The 19,901-nt window shown below is 34.9% G+C and overlaps 1 protein-coding gene across 1 annotated transcript; it reads left to right on the top strand.

Annotated features, from left to right (window-relative positions):
- Positions 1-4,840: 4,840 nt before the first annotated feature.
- On the top strand, positions 4,841-14,519 carry LOC116860513 (olfactory receptor 5D13-like). Its single transcript, XM_032846562.1, is given in 3 exon segments — positions 4,841-4,858; positions 13,558-14,044; positions 14,047-14,519. Coding segments are annotated over 3 exon segments (978 nt in total).
- Positions 14,520-19,901: the final 5,382 nt, after the last annotated feature.

Here is a 19,901-nt window from a genome sequence, read left to right as displayed (position 1 = left end):
AGGGAACAGATTAAATCACATTTGAAAAATATGATGCAAGTGTAATTTTGTTGAAAGTATGCTTTCAGACCCGAAGTGGAAAATACATAGAATGATTAGGGATTATCAGGAAAAATAAGTAAGACTTTTTAAAATGCAGCTTATTTTGTTTTAGCAAATACTCAGATAGTTCAGACAAAATACACTATACTTTTAAAAAGTATAATCATGTGAATTCACCCAGTCTACTTTGTTAGAAAAGTGGGGGAAAAAGATGTGAAAAAGACTTATTATTTAAATTATTTTTCAAAATGCAAAGTATATGTAGTACATAACTCAAAAACTATAATCTATGTTCCTGAATCACTTGAAAATATCATTTCCCCTATTTTCAAGTATTTCTATAGAAAGTTAAGGAGGCATGACTCCTATGTAAGACAAGATTCATTTCGTATTTTTAAAACATAGATAATAATATCACTGTGTCAGTAGATATCCCTTAAAACACTGGGCTGTTTGTAAAATAGAACAAAACATTATCTCCTTCATCTGGCTCTATTATTTCTTAACTGGATGATGTTAATATGCTGCATTCCTTTTATGGATTCAGTTTAACCCTAAGTCAACTGTGGTGTTAAACAGGATCTTTAAGGAAACTTCTGGGACTGACATGCCCATGATTCTGACCTCAGTTAGGAGGAGTCAGCACCTGGCTGTGGATGGCTCATTGCCTTTCTTCCAAACACACCAGAATAAATTTACTGGTACAGCTTCAGGTTTTTGTTTCCCTTATCTCTCTTCAGGTCAAGTGAGTTAACTGCACAGTCAACAAAACGGTCTTTCTCCCTGAAAGGAGCAGGCTCTCTTTCCGTGGATACTTCATAACTTGCTACTTTTAAACTCCCTATACACAGTTTCCTTTACATATTGTGGCACACAGAAATCTCCAGTTGTGCCTATAGACTTAAACGTAAGTATTCTTCCCTGGATAAATTTTATCTCCTGTCAATTTGGAAAAAGTCGAATGAATGAATGAATGAATGAATGAATTCATGCTTGCTATGTGCCAGGGATTGTGCTTGATGGACAAAAGCCTGAAGTCATCTCTACTTCACTCAAGTTCTTATTTAGTAAGATAGTTATTGGATTCTTCCATAGTTTAAGACTGTGACTGGATAATTAACTCATGAATTCAATGAATAAGATAATACATTTATAATTTAATCAACTGGAAGATAGCTGGCCCCAGCATGTATTAAAATATTTATTCCATTTCCTTCCTCTCTGTACCCGTATATTATAGATTGCTCATTTTAAGTAATTAGTTTGCATTTACAAAATTAATGAATAAATTTACTTTCAATGTTTAAAAGAATGGAATGGAAGTTCATTTTAATTATGTATCATTATCATTATCATTTTTCTTATATTGAGGAGTTATGAAAATACAGAATGTTACTTCCAAATGATAGATATAGAGAGGTAGCCATTAGATTTTGATTCTATCAGTACCTGTTTGTTGTAAAAATTGTTCGGTAATCACATAAATCTGGCAACAGTCCCTCATTCCTTACTTAGTCCATTGGCTTACTGTGGAGATGACACTCTTGAGTCTTATATGTTAATATATGTTAAAACTCATGTCACCTTCCCCAAAAGGGGTGGTCTCTTCCCTTGGTGGTCCCCAAAATGCACAGATATAAACCTGGCTGTACTTAATTCTCCATTCTTTTTACAATGCTGGAGGCATATGAAGATCATCTTTTATTCATTTCCTATTTTAACAGATAGCCCAGATTTGGCAGAATCAGACTAGGTGGTGTTTAAATACAAAACTGAAAAACACAAACTGCAAATACAACCTAGACGATCAATAAGAAGTAGGAATGGTCATTTGATACACTCTGTTTCTTGAGTTTTCCTTTTCAGATTTTGTCTGTACCCTTCACCAAAATACAAACCACTTTTTGTTTTATTTATTTTGCCTGAAATTATCTCGTCGTGAAAAAAAAAAAAATAGTTCCATGATGTTTTGAATTCCTTTATGCAATTGACACAGAAAGGGTAAATGACCATATATGGAGGATATCAAAAATATGTAATCCCAAGAGATGTTCTATATTACCAAGTAGAGGAAGCAATACTTTCAATAGCTTTGAATATACAAATTACGGCCAAAGTTTTCTAATAAACATCAGTCAAGACATAAATAATCATTAAATTGATATTTTAACAAAAATTTCTAAAATAATATTTTGTACTGATCTAAGTCCAGTGAATCATTATGGGTTGGTTAAATAAAACTTAACTTGTGTCCGAGTCACCAGGTGTTTGGCTTACATCTAGGGTACATGCAATGATTCAAATTTACCACACTCAGAATCAACTAATAAAGTCAATGAATCTCTTAATAAGTTTCACTTTGTAGACCATTCCAAAGAATCCTAAAGCTACAGCTTACCTGCTTCCCAAGATAAGATGTCTAGTTTTCTCCTAAAGCAAATTGAAGAGTCTTCCCAGTTATATTTTAATACTCAGTAGACAAAGAAGCTAGTATCTTCAGCACTTATGTTGGCAGCTACCCTTTATTGATCCTTGAATACCAATTTTATGGCATTCTCTGGGGGAAATGAAAAGAAAGACAGTATACATGGTTCTTGTCTAATTCCCAAACAGCTTTACCTGGGAGATATCTAACCTGCTGAAATTTATTGCCATCTATCTGTGAGGTTAGAAATTCCCACTGGGATAATTTGACCAATGTAAAGCTGAACTTTTTTTTTTTTTTTAAACGTTGAATAATGCTTTAACTTTATTCCAATACCTAAAAATAATTCTCTTAATCAAGTCAAATTTTTTCTGTGTGTGTATGGAAACTAAGACCAGCTCATATTCTATTTAATATGGAAGTAGTTATACAGAAACTCCAATGACTTGAAAGACCTGGCACTTCAGAAATAATTATAAAGAGAAGAAAACTCTGGGTTGTAGATAGAAGGAAACATTAATGTTGCCTCCTTTTATAGTTTGCAGAGGAGGCTGAATATTCCAGTGGGCATCTCCTGTTGCCTAATAAAAACTTTTTATTTTTTTTTAAGATATTATTATTCACTTGAGAGAAAGAAAGAGAGAGCAAGCCAGCACAAGTGGGCGGAGGGTCAGAGGGAGAGGGAGAAGAAGACGCACCACTGACCAGGGAGACCAATGCAGAGCTCCATTCCAGGGCCCTGAGATTCTGACCTGAGCAAAAGTCAGGTGCTTTACCACCCAAGTCACACACACCCCTAAAAAAACTTTTTGATAAAAAAGTTTTCTTTTTTTTGTTTTTCTTTTCAAGGTCCTTATGTGGCTGTTGCTTTTTCTGTCAAAAATTCATCCAAGTGATTCATATCAAAACCACATTGAGATACCACCTTACACCAGTTAGAATGGCAAAGATTACCAAGGCAGGAAACAACAAACGTTGGAGAGGATGTGGAGAAAGGGGAAACCCTCTTACATTGCCGGTGGGAATGCAAGTTGATACAGACACTTTGGAAAACAGTGTGGAGATTCCTCAAAAAATTAAAAGTAGAGCTACCCTATGACTCAGCAATTGCACTACTGAGCCTTTACCCCAAAGATACAGATGTAGTGAAAAGAAGGGCCATCTGTACCCGAATGTTCATAGTAGCAGCAACATCCACAATAGCCAAACTGGAAAGAGCCGAGATGCCCTTCAACAGATGAATGGGTAATGAAGATGTGGTCCATATATACAATGCAATATTACTCAGCCATCAGAAAGGATGAATTACCCAACTTTTGGTTCAACATGGATGGGACTGGAGGAAATTATGCTGAGTGAAATAAGTCAAGCAGAGAAAGTCAATTATCATATGGTTTCACTTACTTTTGGAACATAAGGAATAACATGGAGAACATTAGGAGAAGGAAAGGAAAAGTGAATTGGGGGAAATTGCAGAGGGAGATGAACCATGAGAGACTGTGGACTCTGAGAAACAAACTGAGGGTTTTAGGGGGGAGGGAGTAGAGGGATGGGTGAGCATGGTGGTGGGTATTAAGGAGGGCACGTATTGCATGGAGCACTGGGTGTTGTACATAAACAATGAATCTTGGAACACTGCATCAAAAACTAATGATGTATTTTATGGTGACTGACGTAACACAATAAAAATTGCAAAAAAAAAAATCATTCAAGTAATCCCCTTATACACCTCATCCCTGGAATGGGAGATAATTCCCAAGTCTTGTCTTTTCTTTCTTTCTTTCTTTCTTTCTTTCTTTCTTTCTTTCTTTCTTTCTTTCTTTCTTTCTTTCTTTCTTTCTTTCTTTTTTTCTTTATTTTTGTCTTATAATTGATTTCTCAGTAACCATATCTTCTCTGATATAATTTTTCTCAAGAGGCATAGGACATATTCCTCAAATTTGTTTACGGATGAAATTTGGCAGTTCAGCAACTTTCAGTGCATAATTCAGGGGCATTAATTACATTTACGGTGCTAGGCAATGATCCCCACAGTGCATTTCCAAAACTTTTTCATCATCTCAAATAGACACTATGTACCCATCCTCCTTTTCTCTGTCCTGGTATCCCCTGATCTACTTGTTTCCATGAATTTGCCTCATCTAGATAGTTCATGTAAGAGCACTCTCATAATATTTGTCCATTTGCATAGGGCTTATTTTACATAGCGTGGTAGTTTCAAGGTTTATCTATGTTGACATATGTGTCAGAATTTCATTCTTTTTATGGAATAATAGTAATCCATTGTATGCATATTACACATTTTGTTATCCATCACCTGTAGGTGGATGCTTGGGTTGTCTCCACCTTTAGCCTATTGTGAATAATGCTGCCATGAGCATTGATATACAGGTATCTATTTGAGTCCCTAATTTTAATTATTTTAGGCATATAACTAGTAGTGTTATATGGTAATTTTACTTATAGCATTTTGAGAAACCAACAGACCCTACTCTATGGTGGCTGCACCAATTAAATTCCCACTAGCACTGTGCAAGTGTTCAAAATTCTAGGCATCTTTGTTCACACCTATATTATTATTATTATTGCCATCTTAGTGTGAAATGGTTTCTTTTTGTGGTTTTGATCTGCACTGCTCTAGTGAATAATGATGGTGAATCTATTCATGTGTTTTTTTTAACCCCATTTGTACATCTTTTTTTTTTGAGAAATATTCAAGACCTTTATGTACCGTTTATTTGTCTGTTTAAATTCAATGAACCAACATGTAGTACATCACTAGTTTCAGGTGTTACATTCAATAATTTATCAGTTGTATAACACTCAGTGATAATCACATCACATACCCTCTTTAATGCCCATAATCCAATTACCCCATCCCCCCTCCTACCGCCCGTCCATGAACTGTTTGTTTCCTATAGTTAAGTCTCTCATGGTTTTTCTCCCTCTCTGATGACTTCCCAATCAGTTTTCCTTCCTTTCTCCTATGATCCTCTTTCTTTCTTATATTCCACATGTGAGGGAAACCATGTGATAATTTTCTTTCTCTGACTGATTTCACTTAGCATAACACCCTCCCATTCCATCCATGTCCATGTAAATGGTAAGTATTCATCCTTTCTGTTGACTGAGTAATACCCCATTGTTTATATATATCACATCCTCTTTATCCATTCATCTGTCAATAAACATCTTGGCTTTTTCCACAGTTTGACTATTGTGCATATTACTGCTATGAACATTGATACTTCAGATCACTACATCTGTAACTTTGGGGTAAATACCTAGTAGTGCAATTGTTGGGTCATAGGGTAGTTCTATTTTTAAAGTCTTGAACTTCCATACTGTTTTCCAGAGTGGCTGTACCAGCTTACATTCCCAGCAAGAGTGAAACAGGTTCCCCTTTCTCTACATCCTTGCCAACATTTGTTATTTCCTGTCTTGTTAATTTTTTATATTCTGACTGATGTGAGGATGGTATCTCATTGTGGTTTTGATTTGTATTTCCTTGATGCCAAGTGATGTGGAGCATTTTTTCTTGGGTCTGTTGGCCATTTGTATGTCTTCTTTGGAGAAATATCTGTTTATGTCTTTGGCCTATTCCTTGACTGCACTGTTTGGTTTTTTTGGGTGTTGAGTTTGAGAAGTTCTTTATAGATTTGGATACTAATTTTTTATCTGATATGTTATTTTCAAATATATTTTCCCATTCCGTAGGTTGACTTTTAATTTTGTTGACTCTTTCCTTTGCTGTGCAGGATTTTTTTTTTTAATTAATTAATTATTTATTTATTTATCAGAGAGATAGATAGAGCACAGGCAGACAGAGTGACAGGCAGAGGCAGAGAGAGAAGCAGGCTTCTTGTGGAGCAAGGAGCCTGATGTGGGAATCGATCCCAGGACCCTGGGATCATGACCTGAGCTGAAGGCAGCTGCTTAACCGACTGAGCCACCCAGGCATCCCGGATCTTTTTATCTTGATGAAGTCCCAATAATTCATTTTTCCTTTTGTTTTTGTTGCCTTTGGAGACATGTCTAGCAAGAAGTTGTGGTGGCCAAGGTCATAGGGGTTGCTGTCTGTGTTATCCTCTAGGATTTTGATAGATTCTTGTCTCACATGTAGATCTTTCATCTATTTTGAGTTTATCTCTGTGTGTGGTGTAAGAAAATGGTCTAGGTCCCTTCTTCTACATATGGCTGTACAATTTTCCCAGCACCATTTATTAAAGAGACAGTTCTTTTTCCATTGGATATTCTTTCCTGCTTTGTCTAAGATTAGTTGACCATAGAGTTGAGGGTATATTACTAGATTCTCTATTCTGTTGCATTGATCAATGTGTCTGTTTTTGTGCCAGTATCATACTGTCCTGATTATTACAGCTTTGTGATATAATTTGAAGTCTGACATTGAGATGGCACCACCTTTGGTTTTCTTTTTCAATGTTCCTCTGGCTGTTTGGAGTCTTTTCTTTTCTATACAAACTTTAGGATTATTTTTTCCAGCTCTGTGAAAAATGTCAATGGTATTTTCATAGGGCTTGGGATTAAATTCATCTGGATAGCATAGACATTTTAACAATATTTATTCCTCCAATCCATGAGCATGGAATGCTTTCCTAACTCTTTTGTGTCTTTCTCAATTTCTTCTCTAAGTGTTCTATAGTTTGTATTGTACAGATCCTTTACCTCTTTGGTTAGGTTTATTCCTAGGTATATTACAGTTTTTGGTACAATTGTATATGGGGCCAATTCCTTCATTTCTCTTTGCTCTGTCTACGTGTTCGTGTATAGAAATGCAACTGATTTCTGTGCATTGATTATGTATCCTGCCATGTTGCTGAGTTTCTGTATGAGTTCTAGCAATTTTTGGGTGGAGTGTTTTGGGTTTTCCACACAGAGTACCATATCATCTGCCAAGAGTGAGAGTTTAACTTATTCTTTTCCAATTTGTATGTCTTTTATTCTCTTTGTTGTCTGACTGCTGAGGCTAGGAATTCTAGTACTATGTTGAACAATAATGGTAAGAGTAGGTATCCCTGTCATGTTCCTGACAAGGGAAAAGCTCTCAGTTTTTCCTCATTGAGAAAATATTCACTGTGGGCTTTTCACAAATGACATTTACGATATTGATGTATATTACTTCTATCCCTACACTGTGGAGAATTTTAATCAAGAAAGGATGCTATACTTTGTCAGATGCTTTTTCTGCATTAATTGAAAGGATCATATGGTTCTTGTACTTTCTTTTATTAATGTGATGTATCACATTGATTGATTTGCAAATGTTGAACCACCCTTGCAGCCCAGGAATAAATCCCACTTGGTCATGGTGAATGATCCTTTTAATATACTGTGGGATCCTATTGGATTGTATCTTGGTGAGAATTTTGCATCCATGTTCATCAGGGATATTGGTCTGTAATTCTCCTTTTTGATAGGACATTTTTCGGGTTTTGGGTTCAGGATAATGCTGGCCTCATAGGATGAGTTTGGAAGTTTTCCTTCCACTTATATTTTTTGAAGAAGAACAGGTATTAGTTCTTCTTCAAAAGAAGAACAGAGATTAGCTTTTCTTTAAATGACCAGTAGAATTCCCCTCAGAAGCCATCTGGCTCGGAACTCTTATTTGTTGGGAGATATTTGAGTACTACTTCAATTTCTTAGCTGTTATGTTATGTCTGTTCAGGTTTTTTATTCCTTCCTGTTTCCGTTTTGGTAGTTTACAAGTTTCCAGGAATTCACCCATTTCTTTTGGATTGCCTAATTTGTTGGCGTATAGTTGTTCATAATGTGATTTTAAGATTGCTTGAATTTCCTTATATTGGTAATGATTTTTCCCCTTTCATTCATGATTTTATTAATTTGGTTCCTTTCTCTTTGATAAGTCTGGCTAGGGGTTTATCAATCTTATCAATTCTTTCAAAGAACCAGCTTCTAGTTTCACTGATCTATTCTACTGCTCTTCTGGTTTCTATTTCATTGATTTCTTCTTTAATCTTTATTATTTCTCTTCTTCTCCTTGGTTTAGGCTTTATTTGCTATTCTTTCTCTAGCTCCTTTAGGTGTTAGTTTAGCTCATGTATTTGAGACTTTTCTATTTTTTTAAGAAAGACTTGTATTGCTATGTACTTCCCTCTTAGGACTGCCTTTGATGCATCCTAAATGTTTTGAATAGTGTGTTTTCATTTTCATATGTTTCCATAATTTTTTAAATTCTTCTTTAATTTTCTGGTTGACTCATTCATTCTTCAGTAGGATACTCTTTAACCTCCAAGTGTCTGAGTTTCTTCCAAATTTCCTCTTGTGATTGAGTTCAAGTTTCACTTGTTAAACTTTCTATAAATGAAACTATATAGAACACGTCTTTTTTATTTTTTTAACTTTTTGTATCTGACTTCCTTCAATCAGCATTGTATATAACATTTATTCATCTTGTTGTTTGCAAATTCCTTTATTCTCTTTGTAGTATAATACTCACTGAATAAATATACCCCAAGTTTTATTCATAAAAATATTGAGGGCTTTCTAAGTTTTATAAGTATTATTAATAATGACATTATGACGAATCTTGTCATATTGTTTGGTGAACATAAATATATTTCCATGGGTTATATACTTTGATAAATTTTCTGGTAAATTTTGCATATGTTCATATATTTTAAATGTTTTAGAAATGTATACAAAGTAAACTATCTAAGGAAAGCTCATACAATTATAATAATATAAGACATTATTGGTTTTAAGTAAAATAAAATTACTAAAGATAGAGGATTATTTCACAATGATATAGGGATTTACCTAGTAAGAAGAGATTACAATTGAGTGTCCATGCACTCAAGAATAGGTCTTCAAAATAAATAAAGAAAAAAAAAATCCAGAGCTAGAAGAAGAAATAGAAAAGCCCTTCATCATTGTGTGGGATTTTAACATATTTTTTTCAATTAGGGAATAAACAAGAAAACATGATGTCTAAGAATATAGAAGTTCTAAATGACATAATTTGCATATTTGACTCAGTTAACTTTTACAGAATATGACTCCCAATAAAAATAAAACACACACGCGTTTCTCAGTGCACATAGAGAATTTATCACAATTGATTGTTTGCTGGATTATAAAGCAAACCACAACAAATTTCAAAGGCCTCAAATCAGTCCAAATGTTTTCTGTGAGAATAAAGAAACTAATTTAGAAATCACTAATTTATTTCTTAATTTTAACTTTGCTGAATCTTTCTGCTTGTGAGTTTCTCTGGTATATAGAACAGTGTTGGATTTAATTTTGTCATTAAATCTGCTAATATAATCAATATGCTCTGTTTCCATTTCATAATGTATTATGTCAGACAATATTTTACATCATATACATGCATATATATGTATGTGGATATGACACTCATGTGTATATATTAATAGATAAATGTTTATTTCACCATTTAGTTTGTTTTGTTTGCTTTTTTGCTTTTAGGAAGGTTTGTATTTTTGTAAGGATTTTTACCCTTATGCTAAAATCCTTAAATATTATTAATACTTCTTTGATTTGTGTATTTACTTATTACAAGTAAATTGCAATTGACTGATAACATTCTTTATTCCCCAAACTCTGTGATTGTGTAAGTGATCAAAAGCCAATACACAATACCTCTAGCTCAAAATTAATAAATGTGAAAACAAGGATAAAGTTGAGTCAGAACTTGAATATGGTCAAGTGATTTATCATCTTTGAATATTTGTTCCCTTATCTCCTAAGGTAAGGTATGTGAAATGAATGATCTTCAAGGTATATTCAAGCTATGAACAAGTTTTCTGTTTCTCTTACTGTCTTTAGAGCAAATACAGAGGTTTTATTGTCTTTATTTGCTTATTTTTTAAATTAACATGTAATGTATTATTTGTTTTGGGGTACAGGTCTGTGATTCATCAGTCTTACACAGTTCACAGTGCCCACCATAGCACAGACGCTCCCCAATGTCTATCAACCAGCCACCGTATCCCTCACACCCTTGTCCCCTTCAGCAGCCCTCAGTTTGTTTCCTGAGATTAAGAGTCTCTTACAGTTTGTCTCCCTCCCTCGTTTCCTCTTGTTTAATTTTCCCCTCCTTTCCCCTATGATCCTGGTCTAGTTTCTCAAATTCATTAATGTCTTGATTTAAATTATGGTATCACCCTGCCATCTAGTGGATATTCTCTTTGTTTCACTTGTAAGGAAAAGAAACACTTTTTTTCACCATAGGAGGTTGAGATGTTGATATGTTAAGACAAGGCAACACCTTAATTAATATATTATTCTCTCCATAAACCCAGATTATAAAATGAAAAATAGAGTAATAGCTTTTTTTCGGTTTCAATAATAAATGTAAACATTGAAAAGTACCATGTTCCTATTTGGAAGAATGAAGCAAACTGTTATTAGCTTAAGAAAATCAATGGTTTTCATAGACAATGAAATATAATTAATTTTATAATGAAAGTTATAAATATAATGTAAAATTTTAAAAGAATAATAAATAATATAATTATATAATATGGTACTTACTGTATAAATTTTATATCCAGATATACACTGATAAATATATACATAACCTTTTGGAGAGGGAAATCCACAAATACAACAAAGATTAAGAGTATTTATCTCTGGATTGTTGCACAACAGCTGACTTTTCCTTTGTACATTTCTGTATTTTACAGATATTTCAGGATACATTGTCTGGTTCAACATTTTTTTTTTTTTTAGATTTTATTTATTTATTTGACAGATAGAGATCACAAGTAGGCAGAGAGGCAGGCAGAGAGAAGAGGAAGCAGGCTCCCCGCTGAGCAGACAGTCAAATGCGGGGCTTGATCTCAAGACACTGGGATCATGACCTAAGCTGAAGGCAGAGGCTTTAACCCACTGAGCCACCCAGGCGCCCCTGGTTCAACATTTTTAAAAGACCAATGGAGGGGCATCTGGGTGACTAAGTCGATTAAGGATATTGATCTCCATTGTGAGTTCAAGCCCTGTGTTGGGTTCCATGCTGAGTGTGGGAACATACTTAAAAAAAAACAAAAACAAGAACAAACAAAGAAACACAACCATATGATCAATGGATAAAATGATCAACACAGCCATATGATCAATGGATAAAAGTTCATGATGAAATGACTCTCCAGTCTTCATAACAAATATATATCACCAAAATGTCATATGGGACATTACCTCATCTAATTGCTGTGTTTGTGCCCTCCAGGGCAATATCAGTGATATTTTCAAGGGTTGACACCCCTAAGGTCCTAGTGGCATATATGTAGGATAAGTTTGGTCTTAGGATTCAGCTTTTTGGTCTCTCTTTCTCTCTGTCTTCTGAGTTTATTTTTAATAGATTAGAGGGAAAAAACCATTTCCGTGAAATATTAATTACAATATACTATAGACTTCTTTTACTATTTTTTTCATGTTTGTTGCTATCTATTTTTTTAAAAGATTTTATTTATTTATTTGACAGAGAGAGAGAGATCACAAATAGGCAGAGAGGCAGACAGAGAGAGGGGGAAGCAGGCTCCCTGCTGAACAGAGAGCCTGATGCGGGACTCGATCCTAGGACCCTGAGATCATGACCTGAGCTGAAGGCAGAGGCTTTAACCCATTGACTCACCCAGGCGCCCACTGCTATCTATGTTTAAGTTGAATTCTCAGCAGGAAGTTTCCTGGAGTCGTTTAATCACAGCTAAATAAGCATCAATAAATGAATAAACCAAATTATTCTGCATTCAGGTGAGTTGATTCATTCTTATTTTATTTTACTTTAGAAAGAAAATAATGTGTTCCAAAAATCTTTGCAGGAGACAAACACACGTGTAAATTCAACTATATCCCTGAGACTTAGTTCAGCTAAGTAGAAATACTCAGTTCTTTATCTTTAACCACCTTTATTATTATTCACCAAATTGTTATCACTAAAAAGTACTTCTCAGTTTTTCTGGATCATGATATTATCTGTCTTTATAAACACAAATTAAATTTTAATAACAATAGGAATCATATGTTGTAATATATCGTTTGTAATATGTATCATTCCTCAGAGTAATTCTCAGAAGAAAAACAATTTTGAAGCGAAGGCACCTATTTTGTAATTTTATAGTTTTTAAACTGTCCCTTATGGTGCTAAGTACATAGTGGATGCTTTCTCATGCAATGAGAAAGCATGACAGATGTCCCTGGAAAGGAGGGAGCAAGTATGCACAGCATGTTGTGCTGTCAGTCAGCTGAACATGGTACACACTTCTTAGAGCTAAATGGGGGACTGTTCCTTAAATTCCACGTATGAGTGAAATCATTTGTCTTTCTCTGACTGACTTATGTCACTTAGCATAATACTCTTTAGCTCCATCCATGTTGTTGCAAATGGCAAGATTTCATTCTTTTTTTAGCCAACTAATATTTAATTGTATATAGATCACATTTTCTTTAACCATTCATCAGCCAATGGACATCTGGGTTTCTTTCATAATTTGGCTATTCTTAATAATACTGATATAAACATCAGGGGGGTATGAATTCCTTCAAATTAGTATTTATGAATCCCTTGGGTAAATAACTAGTGGTGCAATCACTGGATCAGAGGTTAGTTTTATTTTTTTAAATCTTTGTGGAACCTCCATATTGTTTTCCAGAGTGGCTACACTGGTCGGCATTCCCATCAACAATGCAAGAGGTTTCCCCTTTCTCTGTTGTTTCCTGCATTATTAATTTTAACCATTCTGATTGGTATATATTATTGTAGTTTTGATTTGTATTTCTCCGATGATGAGTGATGTTGAGGATATTTTCATGAGTCTGTTGGTCATCTGTATGTCTTCCTTGGAGAAATGTCCATGTCTTCTACCCTTTTTAAAATTAGATTGTTTGTTTGGGGGGGGCAGTGAGTTTTATCAGTTCTTTATGTTTTTTGGATACAACATTTTATCGGATATGTCATTTCTAGCTTTAAAAATAAAGGTTGAAATCAAGTATTTTCTACAATACTATTTATGGATAATCACTAAGTTTCTCATCATTTCCTCATTTTAATCTGTCTTATCCAGATTTTGCTTCTCATTTCTCTGAATCAGGTTTCTTGTTTTGTCCACAGGAACCAAGAAAACGAGAGTGCTGAAGCCACTTTCATTCTCTTGGGCTTCTCAGAATACCCGGAACTCCAGATGCCACTTTTCCTGATATTCCTGACAATCTATACAGTCACTGTGCTGGGAAATCTGGGCATGATCATGATTATCCAGATCAATCCCAAACTTCACACCCCCATGTACTACTTCCTCAGCCATCTGTCCTTTGTTGATTTCTGTTACTCTACAGTAGTTACACCCAAACTATTAGAAAACTTGGTTGTGGAAGACAGAACCATCTCTTTCACAGGATGCATCATGCAATTCTTCTTTGCATGTGTATTTGTGGTGACAGAAACATTCATGTTGGCTGTGATGGCCTATGACTGATTTGTGGCCATTTGTAACCCTCTTCTCTACATGATTGTCATGTCTCAGAAGCTTTGTTCCTTGTTGGTGGGCACATCATACTTCTGGGGTATTGCCTGCTCCTTAAATACACATATTTTTTGTTGACCTTATCCTTTTGTAGGACTAACTTCATAAATAACTTTGTCTGTGAGCATGCTGTGATTGTTTCTGTGTCCTGCTCTGACCCCTACATGAGCCAGAAGATCATTTTAGTCTCTGCCACAGTCAATGAAATAAGCAGCTTGATGATCATTCTTACTTCCTATGTCTTCATTTTTGTCACTGTCATGAGGATGACTTCAACAGGGGGATGCCACAAAGCCTTCTCCTCGTGTGCCTCCCACCTGACTGCTATTACAATCTTCCATGGGACCATCCTCTTCCTGTATTGTGTTCCTGATTCCAAAAGTTCATGGCTCATGGTCAAGGTGGCTTCTGTGTTTTACGCTGTGGTCATCCCCATGCTGAACCCACTGATCTACAGCCTCAGGAACAAAGATGTGAAGGAGACAGTCAAGAAGTTAATCAATGTTAAATTGTGCTGTGATACAATGTAAAGCCAGAAATGTTCATTAGTTCTTTTTTAGAGTACTGATAAGAGTTGTTCAATAGTAGTATCACATATAAATCTATGATAATCTTTCAATTGGCAGTCTGCAATCTGTTCACTCTAATGTTTAATAAAATAACTTTAAAATTGCATATATTTGGGATAAAAGATCAAACTATTTAAACCAAGCTTTTGATTCATAAATTGGAATACAAAGGTTTCTGTGTCAATACACATGACCACATGATTGCTCAGGCCAAATTTCAGTTCAGTTTAAGTCATGTGAAATCTGAAATTTTTGAGATGGTTTGAAGAGTTATGGCTTATCACAATGGAGCTTAATTCTTCTTATAAAAGTAGAACATTAAAAGCTGTTCAACATAAAAATCTAAATTTCTAAAAACAAAAGTTATATTTAATTCCACAAGAACTATCTTGGTATTGGAAGATTCCAAGGAAAACAAACATAAATAGGAGCTATAGCTCTCTTAAAATATACATAATACAATGTAAATTATACTGGTAACATAACCAATTAGAAAATATTTTCTATGTACCAGCACAAGAAAATAATATACATTTTGGAAATGTATATTTGAAATGTAGCCCATAATGCTAGTTTTTCTAATTATGTCATTGTGGTTGTACTTACTCATTTTTTCAAAATTATGATGGAATAGTTTTAGATTCATTTTAAGTTGTAAGAAATGATATGGAGAGATCTGAAGATTTTTTTACCCAGCTTCCCCTATGATCATATACAACAACAACCAGGTTATGAGTAATGATATAACGTATAGATCCTATCCAGGCACCAATTAGTTATTGATGAAAAGAAACAATCATAAATTCCAGAGGGTTGTAACAATAGCAATCCTTTAGAAGCAGTGACTTGAGTAAAGTAACTCTCCTAAGACCAGTGATACTAAGTGAGGGTCACTAGAGCATCAACATTGAGCTAACCAGGTCAGCCAAACTTGAGTCTACAGACCTGTATGTAGGTCATTTTTGTTGGACTAGGTGGCTAATGGTCAATGTTGTAAGTAGAGTCACAATAAAGTATGCAAAAAGAAAGCATATTTTAAGTACCTATTTGAGTCTCACCTGTTGAAATTTTATGAGGTAAACAAATCACATGGCTAAGCCCAAAGTCAAGGTGAGAGAACAGTATCTGCCTCTTGTGAGACTATTAGGTGATAAGTCAACAGTCAGGGTATGGGGAAAAATGAAGGATCTGGCTCAAAATCTACAAAGATTGATTAAAACATTTACCCCAATGAACACATTCTTCCTTGATAATGCCAGTAACTTGATGGCTTCTAACAGATGACCCATGACTGGGGTATGTTTCACCCAAGTTTTCTAACAATTGAGAAGTTGAGTCACTAGATTGTTTTAAGCAAATAACTGATGGAGAATAAATAAAATAACTTCCCTTTTCTTTTGTGTCTTACTAATCATGATTAAGGTTTACAAGGAAAGAGAAGGGAGATGTCCATGTGTGGTTGGACTCATTCAACCATTTAAACATTACTTGTTTTCCTCCATTTTTTAGAGTTTTATTTTCACTTGGAAATTATATGCTCTATACCATAATGTTTTATGCTGAATCAGGTATCTTATGTAATCAAAGATATATAACAAAATTATCAATACTCATGGTTTAGCGCAACAGTAAAGAAGGATTTACTTTACTTTTTAACTGTCAATCTGGGATCATAAGTAAATAATCCCATCTGGTACTTTTAAAGTGTGTGTGCCTGTGTGTGTGTGTTTGGGGGGGTGAGTGAGTGTGATTTAAGAAAGATCTTTTTAAGAATACAAAAATAAATTAGGAAGCTTAAGGGTGTATCACGGAATATTTGGTATATTCAGCAAGGTCTCTAAGACTAAAAATTAGAATATATTATTTTAAAATGCTGATTTTGAGGTTCTGTAACTTGGAGTTTGGTATTTTAATTAGTTTTCTGTCTTTTAGTAGAAAACAAAACAAAAACAAGAAAAAGGGAAGAGTTGCAAAATCCTTTTAGAACAGGATGTTCTTTTATTTTGCAAACGATCTTGCATATGCAGTTTTTTTTACATAAATATAATGCAAAATCCTTTTCAAAAAGTCTCAGGTTGTACTTTGAGCCTGAAAGTTGACATTCTAACCATGAAGCTAAAGGTATGTTAGGTAATATGCTAGTTCACTAATGGTTGTGTTAAGTGATGGTTATGGGCTATTTTTTTTTTCTTCCAGTGGATTTATATGTTATTCTTCTTTAAAATTTTGGATGCAGTAGGAGGCATAAGTGTGACTTCCTCTTCTCCGATGTCTGTAGCAGAACAGGTTAACGTTTAATGCTAGTTCCCTCCTTTCTTAATATGTGGCTTAGAAAAGGAACTACAGGAATGACGTAGATGGACTTAGAATATCAGCACTATGAACTTTGTGACGAACTAAAGAATACTGCTGGACCTATAGCCAAGATCAGGGTAATTAACATATCCCCCTCTCCCAAACCTCTGCTGAGACAAGCATATCAGCATATCACAAACAGTAAGTCTTAATGGCTGAATGTAAAAACATGCATAGTATAATGCTAAGTATGCTTCTATATAAACCCATGTAGGAGAAAATACATAGAACTAAGTGACTAAAAAACCTTATCATAGCAACTATAATTATTCTGGGATTATTGGGATAGATAGGACTATAATTTTTTCATGATTCTAATAAGTATAACATCTATGGGATGATGATGATGATGATGATGATGATTATTATATTTTACTTTTGAGAGAGAGTGCAAGTAGGGAGGGGCAGAGGGAAAGGGAGAGAGACAATCTTAAACATGCTCCATGCAAAGCACAGAGTTCAATTAAGGTTCCATCTTAGAATCCTGAGATCATAACCCTGAGTGGAAATCCAGAGCTGTACACATAACTGACTGAGCCACCCAGGTGGTCCCAGCACAAATTATTTTTTAAGATATGAAGATCAACATGTCAATGATTTATAAGAAATTATAGTCCAAGTTGCAGAAAAGTTCCCTCTGATTATTTTGCTTGTAGCTCATGACAACACATGTCATCAGGATTCTCTGGGGTCTGGGTCCCCAAGGTTCAGTACTTAGAATAAAACAAACACCATCATGGAGTATAGTTTCCAGGTCTGTCTAGTCCTGAAGGATATCTCTATACTCCCTCTAAAATTTCTTGACCATAGAAAAAAATGAAATTTCTTGATATCTTTATTGAATGATATTTTGTAAGAATCATCAACCCTTTGATCAAAGAACTGAAACATTTAAAAAGAAATTTCAATTTTGAGACATAAAGTATATGTAGCTTATTCATACAAGCAAGGAAGCCTTCAATAAAAATGCATCAGGAAAATCTGGCTTTTGGTGAGTTGATTCAACTTACACCAACATCATTCTGATGTGAGGGACACTGGAATCCAGCACATTGTGGGCAGGAACAACCTACCTGAGCTGAGTAACAGCAATGTCTACTTGGTTTATGTTTCTGTTCAGCTGGCTGCATTCTGCTTGCATTATCCCCAGGACCATTGTCCTGAACTTGAAAATGTGTCTCCAATTGCTAAACTAACCACATTAGAGGATCATAGAAGAAATGTTAAATATAAGTGTCCTCCTAAAGTAGTGATATTCTTCAGGGAAAAAGCTAATGCATACACACACATGCACATACATGTAGCAAATGTGCAAATGTTTAGCATTGCACAAATATTGTTGCGATGTAATTGGAAAGAACATAGAATAAAAGAAAAATATGCAGATTAACTAGCAGTTTTCTTGGAAGAGCTCCGTGGTACCTCATGAAATGGTGACACAATATAAAACGAGGGTAAAGGCACCATTTCAGAGGGATGAATGGTGGAAGATTAGAAGACACAAATGCTTGTTTTTGTACAATAAAGATTTAAAACCTTATAATGAATGAAGTGGTATTATAGTGGAAGAAGGATGTAGTTATACAGTGCCTGGAGATATTAAATACATCCGGGCATCAGTGTTTCAATTTTATTCATTTAGTATAAAATGCCCCCCAAAATATTTACAATGTTGCATTCCAGGCTAAGTGAGAGTCAACAAAAATTAATCTTACAGATTGGACTGCAGTTTGACAGCACAGTTAGAAATCTTATATCCAGAGGAATAGATAGTGAATATAGTAGAAATGAAGAGGGAGATACGCTTTGACTATTTCTCTCTTTCCACCTTCGTCTGATTGCCTTTCCCACAGTCACAGATATGAGATGGCAGAAGAGTGAGAAAGAGCAGACAGCGTTAGGAAAGCAAAGGCAAATTAAGATTATATGTTGCTGGGTTACAAATAGGCACAATTGGGAATCCCAGATTCAGTGAAAAATCTAAAATTAAAAGGAGCCCAGGACATACAATTGTTTTTCAAATATGCACTGCAAAAGGACTTAAGAACTCAAAATTCATACTATTCTCATGGAGATTAATTAACAGCATTAGACAATTAAGACGGAAAGAAGCTGGTTTTTGTGGATGCCTTAACCAAGTGCAGAATTTGTTCCCAGATATTTTAAAGTCAGACCTCAGTCAAGACATTCACACTAAACACTAAATGAACTAACATAGTATTATTACCCACATTTTATAAATGATAGAATTGAGGCTCATAAAATTAGACAATTTGCTAAAGTTGCTTGTCTGATATGTGACATAGACTGAATCTGAACTAATGAGACTTCCTTTTCTCCACTCATTCAAATTAGCTCCTTCTTCTGAATGAGAAGAACAAAAAAGGTGGATAGTAGAGTTTTGTAAGAAAACTTTCTGATAAGAAATGGTAAGTATGCCTTGATCAGTCAGTTGGGCAACTGCCTTCAGCTCAGGTCATGATCCAGGGTCCTGGGATAGAGCCCTGTATCCACCTCCCTGCTTAGCGGGGAGTCTGCTTCTCCTTCTGCCTCTGCCCCTACCCCACCTCCTGCTCTCTTCCCCCCCCCAAAAAAAAGTAAGTGGGACATTTTATTTTCCCTTTTTTGCACTGTGAACAAGGATATAGTTTTTTTATTCAACACCAATCACACTCCCAGATACCAAGCTGTTACTTAGAAACAATACCCAGACTGCTTTGATAAAATCATGGCCATAACATTATCTCAACAATTATTATCTTGTTTATGCATTTTTTGTACCTATATACTTTGTGAACTAACAAATATACAATGTGAGCCTGACCCTCAAAAGGATTGTGGAATGGGTGAAGAAGTCTCACATTCATTGTAAGTGACCTTGAACTCTTCTAGGTCATTAAGACATCTTGTGATTCTTTCACTTAAAATTTACGTGGGGTATGTGTTTTAATACAACATGTGCACTCTTCAGAAGTGGAGGTGAAAGAA

Source organism: Lontra canadensis, unplaced genomic scaffold (assembly GCF_010015895.1).
Source record: "Lontra canadensis isolate GAN:19392208 unplaced genomic scaffold, GSC_riverotter_1.0 scaffold176, whole genome shotgun sequence".
NCBI classification, from domain to species: Eukaryota; Metazoa; Chordata; class Mammalia; order Carnivora; family Mustelidae; genus Lontra; species Lontra canadensis.
The sequence above is the reverse complement of the archived record's forward strand: the minus strand, read 5'-3'. Positions and strand labels throughout refer to the sequence as shown.